Source organism: Rissa tridactyla, chromosome 2 (assembly GCF_028500815.1).
Source record: "Rissa tridactyla isolate bRisTri1 chromosome 2, bRisTri1.patW.cur.20221130, whole genome shotgun sequence".
Classification (NCBI taxonomy): domain Eukaryota; kingdom Metazoa; phylum Chordata; class Aves; order Charadriiformes; family Laridae; genus Rissa; species Rissa tridactyla.
In genome coordinates, this window is record NC_071467.1 from 65,497,277 (window position 1) to 65,521,925 (window position 24,649).

Here is a 24,649-nt window from a genome sequence, read left to right on the forward strand (position 1 = left end):
CTGTGATTCTAAGTTTCTCAGTATAGAAAAGCTGTTCCCTCTTGAATCTGCAAGGGCTTTCTGCTCCTTGGGGCAAAGGAGGTTATGTTGTTTGAGCAATTGCTGGCACAGACTTGGCTTGGGCCACTTCGTGCTCTCCCACACAACTACTGGGCATGGTTCGGGAAGCAGCACGGGCCAAGGACCATTCCCAAAGCAGTCTTCATGTGCTTCCCTCTTTTGGAGGACAATGGAATTTAATGCCACAGGTACAGGCAGGTCTGTGCCTGAGAACAATCCCAAATGCCCGTAGTTTACTGTCACAGACACAGCCAATGCAAACCTGATGAAACCCTTCAATATATGGTAAGTAGATCTAGTCAGGTTAAATTGTTAAATTTAATCTGTAGTGAGCATTAAAAAAAGAAATCTTGAGTTTAAAACGTCATATGGTCCAGCCATGCTATAGGATTAGTTACCATTTGAGTCTTTCAGATACAGAGACATTAAGGATAAACCGAGCATGGATTAAACAGATCTGACAGCGTCTATTGTTGCTGAACTACAAGGTAATTATCTTGCATAACTTTTCATTGCACAAATTAAGGCTGCACGCATCTCGGCACAGCCCCGCTTTTCCACAGTCTGCCATTGAAAAGAAAAGCCCACCATCACAGGGGCCATCGCAGGCTAATGAACGGCTTATAGGACTGACCCCGCAGTTTGTCCTCCACTGCCCTCCCACTCTTTTCTCCTTTCCTTCTCTGTTGAGGTTTCTGCATTTTCCAATTCACATAACAGTGATGGACCATCATTCTGGGTATAGGAAAAGGAGGATATAATGGTTTCATATGATGAAGGAAAACTATTTTCTCCTTTTGCCAAGGGAAGCAATTTTCTTCCTCACCTGGTGGCAGAACGACATGCCCGTAAGAAATACAGTGGCTGGAGAAATCATGCCTACAGCATTTGGCTTCTGCTCAGGCATAGGAGCTGTTACACTGGATCCACCGGTGCCTTCTCTACTGGGAAGCAGGAGGATTATTTTCTTTTTAAGGGCAGAGCCAGGAAAGAATGGGGAAAAAGCAACCCCTTGTTGGGTCACTGCAGATGAAAAGCCATCTAACCTTCAGGGAGCTTCCGCTTTCAGCATACGGCGTGGAAATCAAATATATTGGAAGCACTTCCCAGTCCAGCACCTGCGTGCATGGAAACAAGGCTTTGTGGTCCAGCTGCCGTCTGGGAAGATGACGGCAACGTCTCCCTCTAATTTCAAAGAAACCAAAACCTTGGTATATGCAGGCAGCATTTTAAACTGATTATTCTCCAGCCTCAGCTGAAGTCTTAGCATTTTTAATATGGCTTCAGTTTGGTTTCGCGTAGCACAGATGACTTTGTGAGCACTTCCAGCTCTTGGTTTTAATAACCTGAACAGCTAATAAACTAAACATTCATCTCTGTTTACTTTTGCGGATGTCTATTGTTATTAATAAGATTCTGTGTATATCTAAGTAGATGTGGCCTGCGAGTGTTACACTGAATTCAGGAAAACGCCTCATGGTTGAAAGAGCACCTCACAGCAAATTGCCTCCCATCCCCCAGTCATCCCCGTGCAAAACCCCAACTCCTTCTTTGAACTAACAAAGTGGTATTTTGCAGACGTACCCAACGAGACAAGGAAAGGACAGTCAGTCACGCGGGACTTGGCACATTATACACTTAACTGAGCAGTGGCATTTTTTCAACAGCATCATCACCCACGGACGCGCCTGTATGGCTGGGAAAGTGCACAGGGATAGCTGTTGCTCCCATAGCCCGGCAGTGCTTGCAGGGATGAGGGGGGGAAAAGGTGTCTCCATACGCGGGGCAACCCCCTGGCCAAAGACTGCTTGTGGGGATGTGACTGCACAAAGCTGTAACATATGTCCCTACTTCTGTTCCGCAACTAAAGTTTTAAAACCAAACATTTTTAAATTAAATACCAACAGAGGATGTCAGGTTGCTCAATTATGGAAAAGTCCCTTTCCCTCATGTCATACGACTAGAAAACGCTCATTGGACTTTGAACACAGAGCGACATCGACCATCCCACCTGCCCGCCTCTCGCACCACCATGGACCAGCGCCACCTTCTCAGCCCCCCCAACCATTAGCTCCTCTCCCCAAGACGTCTGAGGCATCTTCAAGGGGTGCATTCACTACAAGCCCTATTTTTCCTTTGTTTTGCCTCAGTCTCCTAGTAAGATAAATTTGACAAAGAGGAAAGACATCTCGCTGAGGGACAAATCGAGCTGTTTGGGCTGCTCAGACAGCGAGATGATAATTTGGGGGAAGAGAAAGGAAGCTGCGGTGCTCAACCTTGCCCCGTCTGTTGAAACACAAACCTCCCGCAGCTATTTGCAGGTGCTTATTTGCCTGTCTGTCTCCTACAGATTTCGTTGTAAATGAGTTCCTTCCTTTGGTCAGCTCAAATAGAAAGGTTTAATTAGTAATACACAGGGCCAGGCTAGCCTGGTCTTTTGTGGACATGAAGGCACAAGCTAAAAGCAGAACCTCAGCGATGGCTGGATAGATTGTTCACTGCCGCGACTGCTTTTTGGAGTTGATGGATCGCTTAAAGTTTTCCTGTTGGTCACGCTTTCAGGAAAAAGTCAACCCTGACAAATCTCTGGGTGTTGCAGCTAAATGTTATTTTTGAATTAAAAGAAAAAAAAAATAATTTAAAAAATGGTTTCTTGCAGAAGGGATTATTTGAAACAGACCTGGTGTCACTGAAGGGTTACCAGCAGGCTGCCTGACCTGGGAAGCTCTAGCTGCTGCAGCTAATCGGGCTGCGTGAGGGCCGGGAGAGAGGGCAGGCTGTGAGCAGTGGGACAGCAGTAATGAGGTGGCTGGCTCTGCCAGCCAAGGTCAGCTTACTGGAGGCATCAGAGACCGGAGAGCTTCTGATGCTTTAAAAGGGCTGGAAGATAAAATGTATTATTGTGACTACTTCATGTATTGCGCTGGTTCCAGGGAACTGTCAGCTCCAATTTGTTCCTCCCATTGAAAAGAAGAAAGATGCTCGCATACTTCTGTGCTAATCCCTCGTTTCTTTTGTGCTGGTTGGGGGGTAAAAATTACAGGATACCCTTGTAACAGAAAAACACAGCAGAAAAAGACAAGTTTAGGAAAAAAAAAACCCAGTTAGCTCTTGCATCACTCTTAGAGGACTTGCTTCTTATTGAGGCCACCGGGTACAGAGCCTGGATGCAAAGACCAAGGCAAGGTTTGTGCTTGATGCTGCCAAAAAGCAACTCAAGAGCGCCAAGGAACCTGCTCTTCTCCATGCCTTCCAGTGAGCAGGGCAGCACGTACTGGGACCTGCTTTTTGATCACAGCTGGGATACAGACGGTTCCTGGAGCCTCGCTGCGGCTTCCTAATTAACTTGGACCTGGTCGGAGAGGGGGGTTCTCTTTCTTCCCAATAGCACCAGACCCAGCAGCAAAGATACTTCAAAGGTAGAGTTGGAGAGCCACGACTTGGGGGATTGAATACAAATCCCCTGGATGCAGGCCTGTAGTGACAGGACAAGGGGTAATGGCTTTAAACTAAAAGAGGGTTGATTCAGACTAGAAGGAAGACATTTTTTACAGAGAGAGTGGTGAGACACTGGCACAGGTTGCCCAGAGAGGTGGAAGATGCCCCATCCCTGGAAACATTCAAGGTCAGGTTGGACGGGGCTCTGAGCAACCTGATCTAGTTGAAGATGTCCCTGCTTATTGCAGGGGCGTTGGACTAGGTGACCTTTAAAGGTCCCTTCCAACCCAACCTATTCTAGGATTCTATGCAAGTTGAGATAAAACTGCGGCCCACTTGCAATAAAACAAGAGCACAAGGTGTTCCAGGGAGCAAACAAGAAGTGCTTGCCCACAGGAGGATGCTCAAGCAGGTTTTGGCATGGCAGCTGTCTCTAGGTTGCCAAGTGGGGGTAAAACCAGCTGCGGGAGAGGATTACCTGGTACCCGCTGCTTTCTTTCCCCTTGAAATACCAGCCCGAAGCAGCAGCTAGAGCACCAGCTCTGTGAGACAGGAGCAAGAGCAAGCCAGCCCCAGCCCAGCCCACCCAGGCTGGGACAGGAGAGTACAAAAGCAGCGTTGGCACATAAAGCTGCTGGGCAGCAGTGGCCAGGAAAATACGCTGCTTCTGCTTTGATTTGGGATATGCAGGGAAGGACCGGTCGTGGGGCTCAACGTGAGCTGGCTGCCTAGCCTTTGCTAAGCCATTCCTGACATTAGGCAGAGATATATAATATGATCCAGTTTATTGCATCCAGGGTTGGCTCCGGCTGCCGCTCTCCTCCCAACCCCCTCACAGGGGAGTTGGCAAAGCCCATCCCACCATTCCTCCCCTGGCCGCCCGGCTCTTCTGCGCACAGAATGCCCTCCTGCCTTGATCTGGTAAAACTAAAATTGTCTGAAGGACAGTGATACAAGCAACTCAGCTACAGGGAGGAAATTAAATTCTAGTTTACACTGCTGCAAATCCAAAGTCCAGCCACCACGGCTTGTGGAGTCCCCCCCGAGTAAAATTCCTGCTGGTGTCAAAAGACTTTAAATTTGATTTTCAGTTCACAGTGAGCCCAATTCTTTCTCTCTGCCTTCCAAAAGGGCAAGCACATCTTGGAGTCACTGACACAACCGACGCAAAACCTGGAGCGGGGGGGTGGTGGAAATCTAGTCAATGCATGCTCTTCGTCGTTATTGTTTTTAAAATCTCTTACTGAGAAACTTCTTTAACACATACACACGCACACACCCCTCGCCAGAAGAGCGGCAAGCGCTGGAAGTCGAGTGAACAAAACAGTGGCCTCCGAGCTCCTGCTAAGTGGGAAAATAACCAGGTTTCTTAACGTTCTGTTAATAGAGTCATCCAGGAACCACACAGCTTGAAATGTGACAGGTGCCTGATCTGATCCTAATTCATCTCCTGGTCCTCACTAACGAGCCCGTGCCAGGAGTGTGCGTTCAGGCATCGCTCTCCTCGCCTCCTTCCCTGTCTGCTTGCGGCTGATGCCTTGCGCTGGTTAAATGGCCACAGACACAAGCCACCTATCTATCTCCCCCTCTCTGCTTGCGGCTTAGCTTGACTGATGAAAACTACCCCAGTAAGCGGGCTGTCCGTGAGCAGCTTGTCACTGCCACATGTATAGCATGAGAAAAAAAAAAAAAAGAAAAAGTCAGACCAGCCATCCCTTTTTTGGAAAAAGCCAATGCTGCCTTTAGTTCTCGCTCCCGCTTCTTCCCAGTGGGGAAGCAAGGCGGCTTCCCCCAGAAACGGACCTCTCCCAGCAGCATGCTTTGTCTGGAAGTTACCTGTCTGCTCGCTTGGCTTTAAAAACATCAAAGAGTGAAAGGTAACCCTGCGTGGCGTCTGAACGTGCTGCTGTGAGTTTTGAGGCCGTGCTTTGTGCCGCTCTTACCCTGAGTGTTTGTTCTGTGATACAGGTGAATAAAATGGTCATGTGCCTTGAGACCACAAGGAGGTAAAGGAACCTTCTCACTTCGGGATGCTCCTTCACAAACCACAGACTTACACATTCCTAAGCGTTTAAGAAATATTAATTCTGCTACAGAAAAACCTCTAAGATATAACAGTATTGTCATTCAAGAGAGGAGCAGAGACACAGAAAAGCTAACTGCTCTGTTCCTTAGGCAAGATCGTGGAAAGAAATTCAATCTGTTGCTTCTTAAAAAGAAAAACAAAGAAACAAACAAAAAAACACCCCAACGCCAAAGCCCGCACCCTGTCAAGGAAGTGCTCCTTGGATGTCAAAAGTTAAACCAGCATCAGGTTATGGATGCTGGGATTTTAAAATTCCCCATTGCACACACGCTTAACTGCACTTGCAAGCAGCACAGACACCATCTTAAGTGACTGTCCCAGTGATTTAGTTACTGGCTGAGAAAATGCTGAATTTATGGAAGAAAAGACAGATTTTGCTGCCTTTAGACTCCCACTGTGTAATATATAGCCACCCATACTTAAGTGTGGAGCAATCTGTCATGTTTGCCCGTTATGGTTACAAAGCAGAGCTTCTAACCCATCCCAGTGGATACCTTCCTCAAATGTGGCCACAATAAGCCAGATGTCATTCTGTCTCTTCCCGGCGCATGAAGATCTCAGAGACGGCTGGGTAGTGAGCACAGAAGTCTTTTAGGAATGACACCTTCCTCTTGTCTCCTTCCTGAAGCCCCCCCGTTTGGGTATGCTCCCACTTTCTGTTTATTCAGAAGGAGCGGGATGCTTGTGAAATCTAATTAGCCACTGGAGAGGATGAAGATAATGTTTCTGTTTGGGAGTGTGCTCCCTGCCCCGGGCTCCAGCTGCGTGACAGCAGCTCAAACACAGTAATTAAGATGAGCATGGCAGAATGCACGGCCAGATTAATGAATGCAGAAATTACGCTGAAAATACATTCAGCTCTTCCCAGCCAGACGCATGAAAGGGTGCAAAGGCAGAATGGCCACACACACACAAACGCACACACACAGTTTCCAGAAAGCTTTTTGAAACTTTGAATGAGAGAGAGCAAAATGCTCAGTTAACACCGCAATAGAAAGATCAGTCATAGGATTCGGATGACCTTTTGTAACCAGGGCATTCAAAGGTAAACTGAAGTGCAATGCCAGGGTGTAATATGTTTGCATCAGTCCTTGGGAATGAGCCAGAGACTGAAAGGAAAACTTAAGAGGGTCTAAGCTTTCCTCTAACCAGTAATACCATAAAAGCTCACTGGAAATAGAAAGACAAGACCTAAGGAAACTCTGAGATTTTTTTGTTTGTTTGTTTTTATGGAAACAAGGCTAAGCACTTCCATGCGCTCAGAGAAAACATTAAACCAAGTTCCTCTGCACAGCTTTTCGTGTCCCTCAGCGAACACCCACAACCAAGATTTTCTTCACATTCCCACCCTAAAACCATACATAAGAAGCCCCACAGAAACCCCTTTTTTCCCTCCTCAAAAAAAAAACCCTTTCCTCCTAACCCCCGGGTCCGGCGGGGCGTTGGACCGGAGCCGACCCCTCCAGCTCTCGGGGCTCAGCTCGGCCACGTCCCGCCTGGGGAACGGGACCCCCCCTCACCTTCCTCCCACTTCCCACGCGGGTTTCTGTCCACCCACCCGCCGGTGACCGCCCGGGTACCTGTCGCTGCCGGCGGGGCCGCCCGCCTCCGCTTCACAGCCCGCCCCGGCGCCCGCCGCCGCCCAGCGCTCCTCGGGCACCGCCGAGCCCCATCCCCGGCGGCAGCGCCCGCAACCGCAACGCTAACGATAGCTAATAAGAATTAAAAAAAAAATAATAAAAAAAATCTATTTTTTGTTTTTAAATTAAAAAGGAGGAAGAAGAGGAGGAGAGGGGGCAGCCCATCTCCGGTCGCAGCGCACCGCCGCTCTGGCAGCGAGCGCAGCCGCTGCCGGCTTTTCCTTGCGGAGCTGCGGGAGGGACGAGGAGGAGGAGGCGGAGGCGGAGGCGGAGGCGGAGGAGGAGGGAGGTGCTGCTGCGCGGCGCTGCGCGGTCGCGGTCCGCCCCCGCGGGCGGTGGGGAGGGGTGCGGAGCCCCCCGCGGGCGGAGCAGAGGGGTGCGGATGGGTGCGGACCCCCCCCGCCACGGGTGGAGCGAAGCGGTACGGAGGGGTGCGGACCCCCCACGGGCGGTGCGGAGCTCCCCACGGCTAGTCCAGAGGGATGCGAAGGGGTGTGTGGATCCCCCGACGGGCGGTGCGGAGGAGTGCGGACCCCCCCGACGGGCTCCCCCCATCTCGCCCCGGCGGTTTCCCTGCACCTTTTTGGGCAGCGGCGGCGGGTCTCTTCCCGATTTCCATTCGGCCCTCGTTGCCTCTCGGCCGGTTTGGCCAAAGGATTGGACACACGCAAAATACTCCCCTGATCGTCCCCCGGCGAACAGGTGCCGGGAACGGGCCGTCGCCGCTCCCCTTCCCCCCGTGTCTGGTGGGCTACTCCCGGTAGCCTCCCATTGCCTTCGGTAGCGTGTGCGAGAGCAGCCTCTACATTTGGATATTGGGAGGGAAGAAAGCAGCAGTTAGATGTGAATAGGAAGGAAAGAACATTGCAATGAATGGAGCTTACATTTCTTCCGCTGCCCATCTTTCCTGTATTACCCCAAGAAAGAAAAAAAGGCAGGAATGCTGTATTTTCCCAGAGATTATGGGGTATTTTCTTCAAATTCAGTCTTCCTTCAAAATTATATAGCCCTATTTACTATAAACACATCTCTCTATAAAGGTAAGGATTCTGCATATATTTCTTGGTGCCCTTAGGACTTAATTTCTCTTCTGCAGCTTTTTTTTCATACTGGACTTTTACATCAGCCGTCACTCAACAACAAAGTACCAAACACTCATGTCCTATTTTCTGTATGATTTGCTGTTCCTCTTCCAACATTTAAAGCTGTTGCAGAGTCCTTCAACAAGCTCTCCCTTCTGCCTCTGAAACAGCTGGAAGTGATTTTTTTATTTTTTTATTTTTTTGGCAGGGGGGGGGGGGCGCAGAGGGCATCTCTGGCAAGTCTGTGGGGTTCATAAATAGACACAATTTGGAAGGCGGCTTGAGGAGGCAATACTGATATTCTCCCTATATACCTGTCTTTCCCTGTTTGGGTCAGGATAGGTAGACTCACCCTTTCAGAAGAAAATGTTTTTCATGGAGCACACACACCTGTCACACAGAGGGTGATACCATATGGAGAAGTTTAGGAAATGACAGCAAAGAAAAAGAGTTGGGGTTTCGCAGGGCACGGTGCATGGAAAAAAAAAGCCTCACTGAATAAAAAACCCAAGCTGCCAATTCCATCTGACCTATCGTCTTAAGTAATTTTCAGCAGTAATAATGAACATGTGTTATTTATATTGTATGCTGAAAATAAACAGCACCCTGTAGCCTTGAGAAGAAATGAGAGAAAACTACTCCAGATTCAGTTACAGCAGAAATGGATGCTCTTCACGCTGGCGTGCAGACCTCTGGGGCCTGTGGGCCGTTTCCAAGGTTTCGGAGTTCGGATGGGCTCTACAGCTATCGCAGCGGTGGCATTTCCAGAGGAAAACCGCTTCTCCACTGGAAAAAGTGTAGGGGCCACTGCCGACACAGCGCTACTGCTGTAGCTGCGAGGTGAAATTTTTAGGGTGACCTTTCTGTGTCTCTGACTGAATCGACTACACCCTCGTTTCATGTGTTTCACATAGGATGTGAACTCTGAGGCCGAGGCGGGGAAGTTGTTTTCTGGAAAAAGCAGCTGTGTGCTTCGGGCTGTGGAATGCCAGGGGAAGAGGAGAGGGAATATTTGTGGCAATGCTGAAAGCTATAAATGTCTCATCATGCATACTTAATATGCTTTTGACTCCATTTCAGCCTTTTAGGGGGTGGCAGCTCTCACTGTGGAAGCCTGGTTAATTTGTTAAAGAATTGCAGCATCTTACTTCAACCTTGAGCCTCCTACAGTAGTTCTTGGCAATTACTCTGTGTGTAACCCATGTTAGAAATTCCCTCTGGCCCTTTTGGTCTTATCTTGCAGAAGATTTTTTGAACTTAAGGTTGCAGATGCAAATACCTCATTCATTTGCAGCCTCCTCTTTCAAGGAAATATTCTCTGTCCTATGCAAATACATGTGCTAGGGATGTATGAGCTATTTCTCTTGGTTTCTCAATACAGTTTTGCATAGCAAACGCAGAAAGTTAATTTCCTCCTCTCCATCACCCCCAACCCTACACACATTCCCACTTCTCTGTTCCCAGTGCTGCCGCATGCCGGAACTCCTAGGAGACAGAGTAGGTTTACGGATGCTCTAGATAAAATCTTTGCCCCACTTAGTCCTTCTGGACATGTATTTGTCCTGACACACATGCTTTTGAAAGGCTCGGGTCAGTCGTTCCACGTGTGTCTTGTTTTGCTAAATCAGTGGAAAATGCCAGAGAGCTCTGCCTCCCTCCATCATTAGGCAGGAACCGAAGCTGCCGCTGTATTGTGCCTGTGATCATGCTACAACTCCGATAAATTATTCACTGTATTGCAGTGTAATCTGCTGTTATGTTCAAAATAGGTCAGCATGAATGTCCCCAGTGAAATTTCCAAGTGACAACAGCTGATTCGAGCTTTGTCGCTAGAAAACAGTGACCTCTCCAAACCGGTAATTGCCAATTATGCTCCACTTCCATCTCCCTGCCAGCGCCAGTGCACCTTCACAAACACTAATTCCCAGCAATGGTAAACCCCACATTATACTTGAGAGAACTAAGCCAGAGTTCCTAAATTACCTGCCGGGATTTGCTGGAGCACTTTGCTTTCTATTAGCCTTTGCTCCCAAGCCAAAGAGTAAATCAGGATTATCAGAGAAGAGATTATAGTCTGAGAATACCTAAATGCTCTGCTCCTCCCAGGCACCTGGAAGGCTTTTTGCATGGGCTGAGCAGGATTTTCTGGCTGATACGCATCAGTTACACACCGGTCTGGGGGGTGGATACAATGAGAAGAACTTCGGTTTTCCCATCGCCCCATGGGCTCCAGACCACTGAATCCCCCGAATCAGCAGAGCAGGAAGACCCCCTGGCTTTCAGCTCCATTGCAGACGTGTCATCTAGAGAAACCTGGAAACGGGCAGCAGGACTCAGTAGTCTGGATAGAGGTCTGAGAGGAGCCCTCTTTCCCCCAGAAGATATTCTGAGGGAGGACTCTGTGTTGAGCCCCGTGAAAAAGTGCGATATTGCTGCAGTTTCCCTGCTTGCTGCAGGAATGTGTGTTTGTTATGCAGACACAAAGATTTAACCTGGTCCTAGGTGACTCCATTCACCCGAAAGCAAGGGTTGGTGGTGGGTTGCAATGCTCAGCAGACCATGCAGGTAGCAATTTGCATGGAGTTCTCTCGTTAGCATGTTCAGATTAGCAAGAGGCCAAAGGAGGCAGGGCGCCGGTGGGTAGACCATGGCTTTGAGCTTTGGATGTCTGAGGTAGATCAGGCCTGCCCTAGCCCTTAAGGAAGACAATTTGTGTATGGGCTTTTTCTTTGCTGTGTTTCTGTGTAACTCCCTGGCTCACAAAGGGGTGCCTGGAAGCTCATGGCATCTTCAGATCACTGATGGACACCCCACGGGACGTCTCCAGCAGGTATCACACCCAGGCAAGCCTCCTGTGGGAACACAGGTAGCAAACCTGAGTGCTTTTACCTGGAGAATGTGGTCCAAAAAAAGAGGTGAATGATCAGATTTCAGAGTGGGGAGCATAGCAGGTGCCAGAACCATCGCTTGGAAAGAGGAAAGGTAAAAGACAAGAGCCTGACCCCTGTCATGAGCAATCTGGGCAAGGCATGAGCTTTAACTTGCTGACCGTATGCAAGTTCACCATTACTCTTTCCAGCTAAACATATTAAAGTGTTGCCACAAATCTCCTGCTCTCTATACTACACCCTGACCATGCTGCTCTTTGGGTTGACTCCATTCCCATATTTATACTTTCTCTGTCCGCTGAGCCTGCCCAGTACATCTGACTTGCGCTTATTGTCATCCTGTAACGCTTCTTGCTCTCCTTCTAAAAGAGTTTGATACCCACTTGTTTTTGACTGCTGACATCCTCTAACCACTGTGCAACCATTTCCCCCCTTTTTACTTCCCATCACTGTGCTGCTGCTCCACCCTTAAGTTCCTCATTTCTCTTGATGTTGTTTTTGCAAAGCTTTCCACCTGCAGCTCTCAGGGCACTTTGGGGGAAAAAGTTACTTGCACTGATCTTCTGCACTGATTCAGGAACGGATTCAATTTTCTGGGACTTCTGTCCAGATGCTCAGCACAGATGGATCTTTGGGAATGACTACAGTATAACACAGTGGTTGTGCCCTGGGGCATGGTGGTCAGGACACAGTTGGTACACCAAGGAACAGCTATGGGGGAGGAGGGAGAGGGCTAGGGATGGAAAGGGGAGTTGCCTTTAGCTTTTGATGCACCGCAAGAGATAACGTCTTCCATAGGCAATCCTTTTATCTCCTTTTTGCCCCACCTTGCTGCATTTGTGGTGGTCTGAGATAGCAGCCTTCAGAGCAAGAACACTTCCCACCAACAGCCTGTCCTTCTGCCCCCATTTGAAGGTAGCAAGTTAAATTCAGGAGGCATATGCACAAACATACACCCTACCTGCCCTCACATATATAACTTGGGGGAACAGGACAAAGGAGACACTGATTGCATTTTTCCCCCCAGAACTGTCCCCCTTTCAAAAATCAGCCCCGATGCCTCTTCTGGGCAGGTTTTGGGTGGCAATGGGGAGGAGTTCGTGGAGGGTTGGAGGGAGCAGCACATTCCAGTTTCTTAGACTGCTTAGCAACCAGGGCCGGCTGAGCCACTCTTAAGTGCATGCCAAGTGTGTGGATGGCATGTCTAGTACTGCAGCTCTAGCCTTGTTTTTTTCCCCCTCTTGTTTTTGAAAAGCATTCCTTGTTTTCTAATTAAGATGCATGAAAAACTGCTGGAAACTTATTTTTGCTTTCCTGGACAGCTGGAAGTCAGCTACTCAGTGCAATGATCAAAAAGCTATGGTAGTGATCAGAGATCTGAAGCAACTGGTATGGCGCTGTCGGTCTGCTTTTTGGGAGCGTGGGTGTCGGACAACCTCTTCCATGCTGTTGGCAACGGACTGGTTTGAAGTCCTGCTGCTGGACAACCTCAAAACCCTCTCTCCCACCTTGCCCGGAGAAGTGTGGAGAGTGGGATGCAGTGCTTCCCACGGCACGTGGGATACCTGCTTGGGGCTGCCTTTCCCAGCACAACCAATATGTGTAAGATCAAGAAGGCCCTGTTAGAACATCTCCAGGAAAGGGTTTGGCTTTGTAGACAGTAATTCAATCTGATCCCAGCTTCCTCTTTGGGATCCTCTTGAATCTTGGCTCTTTCCTGTTCTTGGCTCTCGAGTGCCCAGATCTGGCTCCCTGACACAAACTGAATCTTCCACCATGACAGCTGACCTACTGCATTTGAGGGTCTCTTAGAGATTGATGCCATCTCTACCCATGTTACCAGGCAGTGATGCCTGCTGCTGAAACTTGCTGGCTACATCAGGACTGCAGTGAAAATGTGGACCCAGCCCATGTTCATCTCCAGACTCTCCTTGCAGCCTTACCTCCACTTGGAAGGCAAATTTTGGGCAAGCTCTGAAGCATAGAGGAGGACGAAGCCCTTCTTTGCACATGCCCAAGCACATTCTGGTTAGCAGTCCCAGGCATGGCTGGGCCAGCCTCATCCTCATCCACCCCATGCTATGAATTCGCCTGGAAGGACCAGGGATCACAAAGGATGGTTATTACAGGAGACAAGACACTGTGGGACTTGTTTGTAACCACCAAAGGTATCCTAGGTCCATGATTGAAAGAGTGGGTCAGGAGCACCCAGGGCTTTGCCGTGCCTTGTTGTGCCATCCAGGAGCAAAGTAGAGACCGCCTCTGCCTTCCTCCTGCTCAGCACGTCCCACAGGTCATGGCAAGGAGGAGAGGAGCTGCAGGAATGAAGAGCATGGTGTGGGAAAAATGATGGTCAGGTAGGAGAAGGATGCAAAGGCTGGGGTGGAGGGAAAGAAGCAAACAATGCCAGACAAGTTTCAAAATCAAGTGCCATGTACGAACCCTGCAGTGCTGTGCACCCGCATTCCTGCATGTTCCTAACGTGGCGGTTTCAGACTAGAAACCCAGGAAGAGTCCTCTGTGGCAAAGGCTCCAAGCAATTTCCATCCTTGTCTACACTAGTGTGAAACCAGAGTTGCCCTGAAATCACTTCCAGTCGGACCACAGTTTGGGTGACCCAGCCGGGTCCTCCGTGCAGCCAGCGACCCAGGCCGACCGTGCTCCTCTTTCCTTCTCCTGGGCCACAGTTCTGCACAAAGGATTGCAGCTTTGAGGAATGATTTTCATTTCCTTCCTGCTTCCAAGATACCGCCACAGCCCTCTTTCCCTCATCAGCGCATATTTCTGTGGCTTAAATATAGCAAATACTAAACAAGTGCAGCGCACACGAAATGCCATTCGGGGGAGCGCAATGAACGCGCTGCCTCTGTAACGTAATGAGCCCCAAGGGCATCTGCCAAATATTTGGACCGAGATTCCAAAGGAGAGGGGGTGGTCCACAGCATGGAGAAGCTCATGACCAAACCCTCATGTCAGTGGCCCTATGCATCTTTTGGGGACACACAGGTTGCTTGTTGGTCCAGCCTGCCTTTCGCTTGGAGGCGTTCAACCACTCGCAGCAGTCGTTCCCTCTAGGAACGGTGAAGAGCAGCTTTTCGTGCCACGTCACTGGGGCTGTGAGTGGATTTGAATTAAAAAAATCACAAATGATATGTAACATAAAGCAAAGAAATAGTGTTTCTTTAGGGCCGTGGCCTGGCTTTGTGGCTGAGGTTAAATGACACCGGTTAAACCACGCCAGTTTTTGAACATCTGACCCTGGGTACTATTTTCAGTGCAGTGATTTTTGAAGTGATTAATGACAACAGCTTGGCACTAATCAGTGGCTGGTGTTGCTGATTAAGCTAACTCTTCCTTGTCTCACAACAGGCATCAGGAATAGAAAGGGCAGGAAGCTCCCCAGAGCGACAGAAGAGGCAGAGCAGATCAGGACCTCCCGAGCTGCCTGCTTTTCCATGGGAAAATGGCAAAAAAAAAAGCTATAGCCATCCAGCTGCAGAGCTGAGCTCAGCAGTGCTGGAGGGCTCTGCTCCTCCTGTGGTTTCGTTTCGCTTTGAGAATGTTTTTATACGGACCCTCTTCAACATTCCCACCCCTCTCTATAAAAAATGGGCTTCGCTCGTTAAATGTATGCCAGTATTGCCAGCGTGGCGCTCCTCGCTTGTGTTTGTAGGAGCATCTGAGATGCTATTTAGCTTCCAATCTATCTACACCTACAAAATCTCTCCTTTCTCCAAGACACTCAAGAGAAAGAAATCTGTTAGTTCAGTGTAAAGGCTGCACGTTGTGACCTCATCCATTAGTCCTGATGTAACCCAAACTTCAATTTATAAATCAGACAAGACTCTCCAGATGCCACCCCATAACTCAAGGAATCCCTAGAGGATGCAGGCTGTGCTCTCTCTGCACTTTATCTCACCTCCATTAAGAAACTGCAGTGGCCTCTGGTCTGCTGGTGATGTTTGAGACAGAAAAAGGGCCCATTTGCTCGGTGCGAATTCTCTTAGTTCTGTGATATTACCTGGGCCCTGCCCTATATTTCACTTTTTCCTTTGTGAGTGAGAAAACCCAGTGAGTGGGACTCCAAGATTTACAGGGAGCTCTTGGTTGGCAAACTGCACTTCTACACAGTCATAACCACCCTCTAAAATGAACACGGTGCCTTCTAGGTCGCATCCATGTTCACAAGAGAGCTCTTCTACTGCCCTGAGCTACCACAAAGTGAGAAAGATGTGAACGAAGCTCCATTTATGCCACAGAGCCTGAATGCCAGCCAGCCTCGCTAGCCACTGGCTAATCTTAATCACAAACTTTGGAGAGCCACAGAGGAAAGACGTGAGATTTTATAAGCTCATCTCCGAGAGGGTTCTGCGGGAGTCCTTGAAAACTTAATGTCTGTGGTAATGACGACATATTCACAGAGCTTTTAGCCATCCCATCGAGCCTCAGATAGGCTGTCCCTCTCTCTTCTGCCGCAGGTGGTTCTGACACCCCTACAGGGAAGCTACAGGATCGTGCTCGGCTGCTGCCATTGCCAAACCATAGGTGCGCTCCTTAGGGGAGCTCAGGGGGCTTTTCACTCCGGTATTGCGGGGCACGAAGGGAGCATCACACAAGTGCAAGTGGGGTGGGCAGAAAGGCAGGGCTGGCCCTGAGAGGAGCCTGGCATGATGAAAGGGGAGGTGTTGCAAGCCCTCGTGTGCGATGCTCAGGTGGTTTAGTCTGAGTTTTTGGGGCAGTTTTCGGTTTTGCTTCCGAGGGCGTGCCGCAGTGAATAGGGCAGCACCAGTTTTTCCAGCAGTTAGCGGGGCAAAACGAAAAGCGCTGCTGTGCACTAGGCCCTGTGTAGGCAGTACCCTGGCTACCGAGTCCCGTTTACAGGCAAAGTACAAGTAGACCATCAACTTAACGGTAAGCGGTTGCTGCAGGGCTTCCTAACTGGGACCCGCTGTCACAAAAATGAGGCTACCTGGCTCCCACAGTGGCTGTCTCCCTGCCTGGGGACCAGCCACCCCTGTGGATGTTCATGCTGCCCTGTGGGCACCAGCTGCTGCCAGGCTAGCAGAGGGGACTGCCACAGGCAGGGAAAGAACCAGGCTCTTCCAGCAGGCAATTAAAGAAAGGATCTCTGTTTCCATGCTCTGAATCAGCACCTGAAGGAGCTTTTTATTTCCATCCCCTGCTCTCCGTCCTTCTCACACACACTCAGACACACACGCATGTACTACTGACTATAAGGGGAACTTGAGGAAACCAACTTGAGGAGTTAGGGCTCTAAATATCTGAGAAGGTTGGAATAGAAGCGATTCAAACTGCCCCGATTTGGATACAGCCTGTCTGTGTTTATCCCCTGCCATTTTTTCAGGCAGGGGCTGGGGCTTTCCCCAAAATCCCACTTTACTTTCTCAGTCTCTTTCTGTTGCTTCCTTTCTTGCCACCTCAATTCTTGTCTTTCCATCTTTTTACCAATTATTTAAACTCTAGGCATCATATCCATGCTCTGGGTCTCTGGACTTTCTAATTCCCAGCCTACTCGCAGTTAAACCAGAGTAAGCCAACGTCAGCCCTGGGAAGTTATGCAGCATTAAGCCTATTGTGCTCATAATTTCCGTAGCAGTTTTCCTTCACCTGTTATCCAGTTGCCAAAGACACAGGAATATCAGTAGCTCTTCACAGCGTAAATGTTTCCCTGCACCCTCCCCACCCCAGCTTTTTTGGGGTGTGCAAATACACACACACACACACACACACACGTTCTGCCCCTTGGCAGAACGGCTGTAGGTCGAGCAGTGAATTTCAGCAGCGAGGAAGGAGTGCTTAGGTGGCAGCCACAGCGGGACCCCTCTTCAAACCATTTCCCTCCTCTTCGATGCCAGATCAAGGCAATACAGCTTAAAATTCCATGGGGCCTGACTACACCCCTCACCCCTCAAGTGATGCTGAGATATAGGAGAAATCCTACCGTGGGCAAACCATCCCAACATCAACTTTTTAGTGCCTCTGTGACATTGTCAAGTGCTTGGCTGCTCCCCCCTCTCTCTCTAATTCACGTTCTCAGACTGTTTTCACTCCTCGCCTTTTAACTCTGCACTTCCTGACCCGGTTGTTTTGTGACTGTCACACCCTTGGTACACCAACCACAAGGCTTTGGTTTTAGCATCCAGGCAGGCGGAAGTTCATTTCAGAGGCGGCTGAGCTGTGCCTCGAATTGTTAAAGGGGTGAAGTTGTTTACGCCACCAGCTCACGCCAGCCGAGCCACATTTATTTTGTGACTTTAACGGTGGGACTGGCCGACAAAAAGCTTGTGTTTCACAGAGCTTTGTAAAGACACTATCTAAAAACAGGAGGGGAAAAAACGGGTGAAGAGGAAGGCAATTTTGCTTCAGCCTTTGGCGAGGCACTTGTTTTGCAAGCTTGGAAGGTGGCCTGAGCACACCTAATCAGTGGTTTCTCTCTGGCTTGTACATACCTTCCTCTTTTCTCTGAGGGCTGGTTAAATGCCACTTGTTTATTTGATCTGTTTTTTTCCCCTCACTGGTGTTATTATTAGCGATCTAGAAATATTGTCAGCAAATATGAACCAAACAAGTTGCCTTCAAGACACAGAGAAAGCAACAACAAGAAGATCAAAGATCTTTAATTAAAAAATAGGGAGACAACAAAGCAGAAAGTGTCTCTCATTTCAGCCTTTTTTTAATATTGGGCCTTAATTGTTTCTGCTTCAGATATGGAGTGGGATGTCCTGTTAAAAATAGCCCTCCAGCTGCCCAGGACAGCTGGAAGCGCCGAGGGGCCGGAGCACTGCGGGTGGGTCGGTGTGGGGGCGACCAGGGTGGGGACGGGCATCTTGCACTGCCTCCTCCGACCAGGAAAAGCTCTCTCACCCGTCTGCATAACTCTGTATCTGCCCAGGGACCACAACCGAAAAGGAGCAGCTGCGAGAAACAGGTGAGCGAAGCGTTTAGTGTAAACAGGAATAAGCGAAAATGCTCCATAAGAGCACACCCGCTTTTCCATGCCTTCCGTGTCCAGCACGCTAACTGGGTCTGCCCATTCTCTTGGAGAAAGGTGCTTCAATCTGAGTTTATAGGCCAAATGTCTCGACTGCGATCTATCTGTCTGGTTGAGGCAGCCACTGTTGCCTTGGTGATGAAGTGATGGGGCTTCTCTCCCTCTGGGCTGCAGTGAGTACGGCACCCGCGTTCTCCATCTCCGGGAACGTGAGATAAGACAAAAGGACAGGTAGGGTTGGTGGGACCTGTAAACGTTTTCAGGACAATGATCCGTAGTCTCCCAGCAGTCAGGGAGGAGGAGAAGCTCCCATGCTTAATACATTGCAAGGCTGCTCATCTTTGCTACAGCCTTCTCAGGTATTAGGCACGTGTATGCTGGAAAAAAGTAGACATGTCAAACTCTGTTTGGGGTGAAAACATAGGAAAAATGATACCTCTATATATCTCTGAGGTAGACATCTGCTGGAATACCGTACTGATATGTACACATGAGTATCCTTAGAAGACAATTTGCTTAAAGTTGCATCAGTCTGTGGGGAGGGGACATACTTGAGCTGTCTGTCACCAGAGCAGGGCTGGTGGTGGCAGGTGAGTGGCTGGCTAGCTACAGCACGGAAAGAAGCTTGGTCCAGTGGGTCGTGGAGAAGCTGTGACACTGATCTCTCCATGTGACTTTTAGACAAGTCACTGCAGCTGGATGTCCGAGGAAGGCATAGTGTCTTGTATTTCTTTAGGGGAAGAGAAAGATTGCTTAACCTGAATTGTTGCTGAATAAAAAGCATGTCTCAACTTTAAGTTAACGTCCAAGACTTTATCCTCATTTTTCTCTCACATCAGCAGCGATGTTACAATACACCAGGCGGTGCACATAACCATGAACAGCAGCTACCTTTCGTTTCAGCGAAGCCTCAAAGCCGATCCCAAACCCCAGAGCTAAAACTCTTTTCTCTCTTAAAAAGGGCAGGCAGGCTTTACAAGGATGTAAAGGCATCTGCTACATTTTTGAAGCATACCTTAAAAGTTTGATGCAGCTACGGTTCTGCTGGGAGCCTTGATGGGTGGCAGTGCTGGAGGGTGGCTGTGTGCTGTGGCAGCACATCAGTCCTGGGCAAGGAGAGGGCCCTGGGTCTCTGACACCGTGCAGTGCGCCATCTAAAGTGGGGCTCTGGTCTACTGAACTGGAGCGTGCACTTACTGAACATTATGAAAAAGACAGCTCTGCCTTTTTTCCCCATCGTTTGGAAACCTGAGAGGCAGGCCATGGTTACCACGGGTACAACTGGAGGGCGCATACAGGAGGTGGGAAGTAGAGATGTGAGGAGAGGTCGGAGTGGAGCAGCTGTATGAAAAGATCTGCAATAAATCACAGTCCAATTTCTATTTCTCTTGTGCATTCTCAGTTTGGATATGTTGATCGCTGCTAACAAAATAGCGTTAGCTGTGTGCTTGCAAACTCTGTGCATGGTTGTGTCTGCACTGACCTCGGGGCTCCTGCTGTGCCAAGCCCCTAGCCCCGGTCTGGGGCTGTGCTGGGGTGGTGGCATCATGCCTCCCTGTGAGCACTCAGCTCTCCTCCCGGGGGAAACCAGGGTCTGCCAAGAGAGCCCACTTGTGCCCAAATCTCCCTCCCTCCCTCCCTTGTCCTGGGGGCCGCGGGAGCCTTCCTGGCTCCTCGGCTTAGACAGACCCAAGGAAAACCCACGCCTGTTTGGCTGCAGCGATGAGGGGAAGCCTTGTGCTAGTGGAAGTGATTTCTTTTTAATGAAATATAACCTCAGAATCTCAGGCACTTAGAGTCACTAAAAATTACGAAGAATTTTCCCTAAAGTAGGTGTTTCGACCGTATGTAAGACTAACTGAAGTCACTTGCATTGAGTTAACATAGTGAGCAAGGCCATAAAAGAAATGAAACATATCACTGCCTGTACTTTCAAGAGGCTAAAATAGTTCCTTCTCGAAACTTTTGCATACTACAGCTGTGCCCTGTTAAACAATAGCTGCTCTGCAGAGGAGAGGGAGTTTCTCTTCACTGAACTTAAACAGTCGTTCGCAAAGTCTCTGCTGATCCTTTGAAGGAGATTGCACAACGCAAGCGCAAGGTTGTTATTAGAAAACAAGAATATTAGCTAACAGATTTTCTTCGAGGGTGAACATTTTCAAGCTGTGAATATCTATTGCAAGAATCAGACTGATTTTTCGTGAAGCTTACTATAGCTTGTCACACCCAGCTCTGTGCATCAATGTACAATAAGGAAAAACAATGCATAAGTAGATGAAAATGGCAGAATTATCAATAATGCTGCAGAAAATACAGAAGTTTGCCACAAATGTTTTTGTTTGCATGTGCCAGTTTATAGTCTATATCAAAGGGGAAATATTTTCCCTTTATCTTTCCCAAAGGAGGAATTTACACTGGAGCTTTGAAAAGAACTATCCAAGGAGCTCTTTGTTGATTTTTTCAAAAAGCTTGAAACACCAGAGGATTTCCAGAGAGCTATGAGTTAATGTTGTGTCACTAATGATGCGACAGCCTGGCAGTGGTCCTGGCCTCGTTACAGAATAGCTAATGTAGGAGTCATATAAGCAAAATTAAAGGAGATGGAATGCAATCAGTGGCAGTCATTAGTTTTACAGCAAATCATTGTGTTGATAGACTTCTGTAAGAAAGAAGACTTGGTACTGCATGGGATCCTAAGACACTTGAAATAGAGTAGGTCAATTTAGGACATGCTGAATGGATCCGAAACAGGTCCGAATGACAGATGTAACCCAGCTGAAGGCATCAGGGATGCCAGTTTCTAGCGAGGACCTGCACAGATTCGTTCCATCCCTATGGGATTTAACTCTTTTTATGTCAGTGACCTGAAAGGGAACTTTAAACAGTGACTGACTGAATATGCAGATGGCAAAGTGTCTGGGGAAGTGGTAAATCACTCCAAGAACAGGCTCCTTGAGAAAGTGAGCTGATTCATCTGGGTTTAGTGTGGGCACAGCTGGGAGCAAAGGAGATAAGCCATAATTATGGGATAGTGTTGACCCTGTCCTGAGAAATTTTGATGCTGAAAGACTTGAGGATTATAGAAGAAAATCTGATGAAGAGGAGACCCTCATGGGATGCTGCGACTCAAAAGGATTCGAGCAGTCCTTGTACATATTAGCTGATCCTCGAACTGATCCTGAGATAGACATAGAGGTAGATAGATATATAAAGTATGAGCGAACAGATCATGTAACTTCTGGATTTGTCCCTGGTGTAACAGTTTTGGAGTGGTGGGCTCCATGCCGGTGTCCACATCTCCAAGGGGATGGTCCCAAGAAGAACCATGAAAATGCTTACATTTAATAAAGAAACAGCCATTGATTGTAGTCTGCTTGGCAAAGGGTAAGAGCAGTCTGAATACAATCTAGGGATAGTTGCATGAGACATTTGTATGGTCAAGCAATAGTGAGTTCTTTACTTTCCTAGACAAGAGGGCAACAAACTCCGAAAAAGCCCAGGCATATCAGCAGTGGAAGAAATAAGATGTAGCCATCTCTAATTGTGACAGTAGCTAAGCATTGGGACAAGTTAAAAAGGTGGATGGGAGGTCTGCCGTCACTGCTTTCCAAATCAAGCCAGATGTGGAAAATAAATTTCAGAAAAAACTAGCCCACACCCTAAGAGCTGTGGTCTGTGCTGAGCTGGGAGCCCGAGTTCAGCACCTGACAAACGCCTCCATCTGGCCTGAAAATCTGCCACCAAGTTTTGGACGGTGCCTGGGTCCTCCCTGCAGCATGAGCGGGGTGGGGGATGCCCTCTGACCGAAACCGGCGCCGCTCCTCCCCGCTCACATCCCACCCGGCCCCAGGGAGAGTGCCGGGTTGTCCGGGGTCAACGCCGCTCACAGAAATAGCAGCCAAAAAAGTTAACGTTTCCCTGCTAACCCTTGCAAGAGAGAGGAGAGGGGGCTGATGGGGAAGGCTAGCACCGTGCCTGCGTTGTTTGGGCTTTCCAGCTGGCAGGTTTGGGAGCCAACAGACCCTCCAGCCGAGAGAGCAGCTGGGGTAGATTTGTTCCCAGTTACACGCAGATGAATTAAAGAGGCTGTCACCAACTCATAGGCTCAAAGGATAACTCAGGTGGGAAGGGACCTCAGGAGGTCATCTAGTCCAACCTCCTGCTCCGAGCAGGGTCATGGAGAGGTTTTTAAAATGTTCCTGCCTTTGAAAAGCCAGCCTCCTCTAGCTGTTGCTGGATCAGCCCTGCCAGAAACAACTTAGCTGAGAGGCTGGAAAGGATTTTGTAAGCACTGTATCTTTCCCTTCAGATAATGCAATATAAATGTCGAATAACCTGGACACATTCCTCACCTTCCCTCCCACGTTTCTGGTTAAGAACATGGGCTAGAGGCTTCAGAAACAGCAAAGAAGCCTAAATCCCACTGGCTCTTCAGACCACTCGAAAATCTCCATATCGAGTCAGAGCATGCAGCTGGTTATCCCGGGAAGCAGCATCCACCTGTGTAAGGGCAGGATGCAGGGAATACAACAGGGTACCTTCAATGCTTTTTTTTTTTTTTCCTGAATGCAGATGCTCTGTCCTCTCCTTTCTGCAAATCCATTCCCCTTCTGAGCCCAGAGGAGTTAGGAGTGGGGGCATATATACGTGAGAAATGTATTTGAGTACAGACAGTACATCATTGAAACTGCTTTCTTTTCTGTGTTGATGCCTTTCACTGGGGCTCAGATAACTTGATTTGGCACTATTCACTGCTAAGTTTTCCATACCAACCGCAGCTGAGCTTTGTTTAAATGAGGTTTGCTGAAGCTGTGCTGAAAGTGAGTTTAAAGGTTCACAGTCCTTGGAGCAGGTCCAGGCAGCTCTTTGTGCCTCCAACTCCCTTGGAAACTGCGGAGGGCTGGGGGCCGGGAGAAGATTTGCATGAGCAAGTTCTCCCTCTGGCCCCTGCTCCAGTGCAAAGGGGAGCAGCGAGCAGCGGCAGAAATTAGACACCCTGAGCCAGATTCTTCCTCCTCCTCTGGGTCGTCTCATCTGCCTCTCTGCTATTTTGACCCGGTAGCACTCGGGAAACACATAAACGGCGGCACAGCAGTGAGGAATCCAGCTCCAGCTTGATCCCAGAAAGTTTTAGGGATAAGAAGCTATGGCACTGCCTCCGTGCCCTGGGTTGTGGCAGTTGGAAAGGAGGCGGCTAATTTTGCTCCGATAATTTAAGTAGCAAGTCGCCTTTAGCCCCTGCAAAGAGCCCCTACTACTCTAGCGGCAGCTGCACCTGCGGTGTTGAATGCCGAACGCTCTACTTTGCATAGTGCAGCCACTGTAGAAAACACACTTGGTGTTCCCCCAGCTTTCTTCTTCTGCAGTAACCTCCTTGTTGAGGAAGCAAGCTGCTGAGCCAGTGTGAAAGTTATTTTTATTGTATCTGGGGTGCTTTTGTTCTCCATTCTCTTAGGAGAAAAAGAAAGTCTGGTCACCCTGTGACCTTGGAGCCCATAGGCAACTTCAAATTTACCAAAGAAATACCACCCAAGCTAGACACCGGTCTCTAGTCTGAGTTGGAGAAGGATTAGTTTAATAAAAGATGACTTTACCTTCCCCAAAGGCATCATCTTCTTCTCCGGGTGCAGTCGGATCTTCTGGGGCGTGCTGCATCGTGGCGAGGACACAGCTCAGGGAGCAGCCAGAGCCGAGTGCTTGAACTGGTTCCTACGCTACCACTCAACTATTTCCTTTCACCAGTTTCCTAAACATTTTGGTGGTAGCAGCTTCCGCATCTGCACTTATGAAAATAGTCTCATTCATATGAATAACACCTCTTGTTTTTACGGACAGCTCTTGAGCTGGGTTTTGAGGTGGGATGTCCTTACTGCTGAGAGAGAGGTTGATTTTGAGAGTAGAGGCAGGCAGGACGGGCTCAAAACGCGCCCTGCCCTGTCGCCGCTAATGCTGCTGCGCAGCGGCAGCCCTGTCAGCCCAGGGTGTAGGGGTTTTGCATATGAATGTGAATCCTTTCTGGTGGCAGGGGGTAGAGCCAGGGAAAAATTCGCCCTGCTCGGTCTGCAGAGCAGCTGGCTTTCACCCCAGGGACAGTCTGACCAGAGTAACCCCCCAGTCCCGGGGTTCTCTCAGTGCCATGTGTTCACAGGATTTTATTTTTTATTTAGCATAGCAGCAGTAACAGCACGTTCTCACCCACGCTGGGGTGACCCATGACAATGGGCATGTGGACAAGCTGGAAAGCCATAGGTGACACCAGTAGTCTCATGGGCAGATGCACTAGCAGGGACCTTAGGCTTTCCTGAATCACCATCTTTGGTGCCTTACCAAACCTAAGGACCTTCCTGACCATCAGGTGAACAACAGGAGAACGTCAAATTAAAACTTGCTTTCTGTCAATACTGGGCATAATTATTCGAGTATCCCTGTCACTACTAATTCTG

The 24,649-nt window shown here is 48.8% G+C and overlaps 1 protein-coding gene across 2 annotated transcripts in view; it reads right to left on the bottom strand.

Moving 5' to 3' along the window:
• Window positions 1–24,075, bottom strand: part of RIPOR2 (RHO family interacting cell polarization regulator 2) — a 72,172-nt gene extending 48,097 nt beyond the window's left edge. Inside the window, exon 1 of one of the 2 annotated variants that reach the window (XM_054191002.1) lies at window positions 23,801–24,075. In XM_054191002.1, coding sequence (XP_054046977.1) covers window positions 23,801–23,861 — 61 coding nt within the window. In that variant the 5' untranslated portion in view covers window positions 23,862–24,075. The remainder of the gene's footprint in view (window positions 1–23,800) is intronic. The other variant, XM_054191001.1, reaches the window with a different exon arrangement.
• Between the last annotated feature and the right edge of the window lie 574 nt (window positions 24,076–24,649).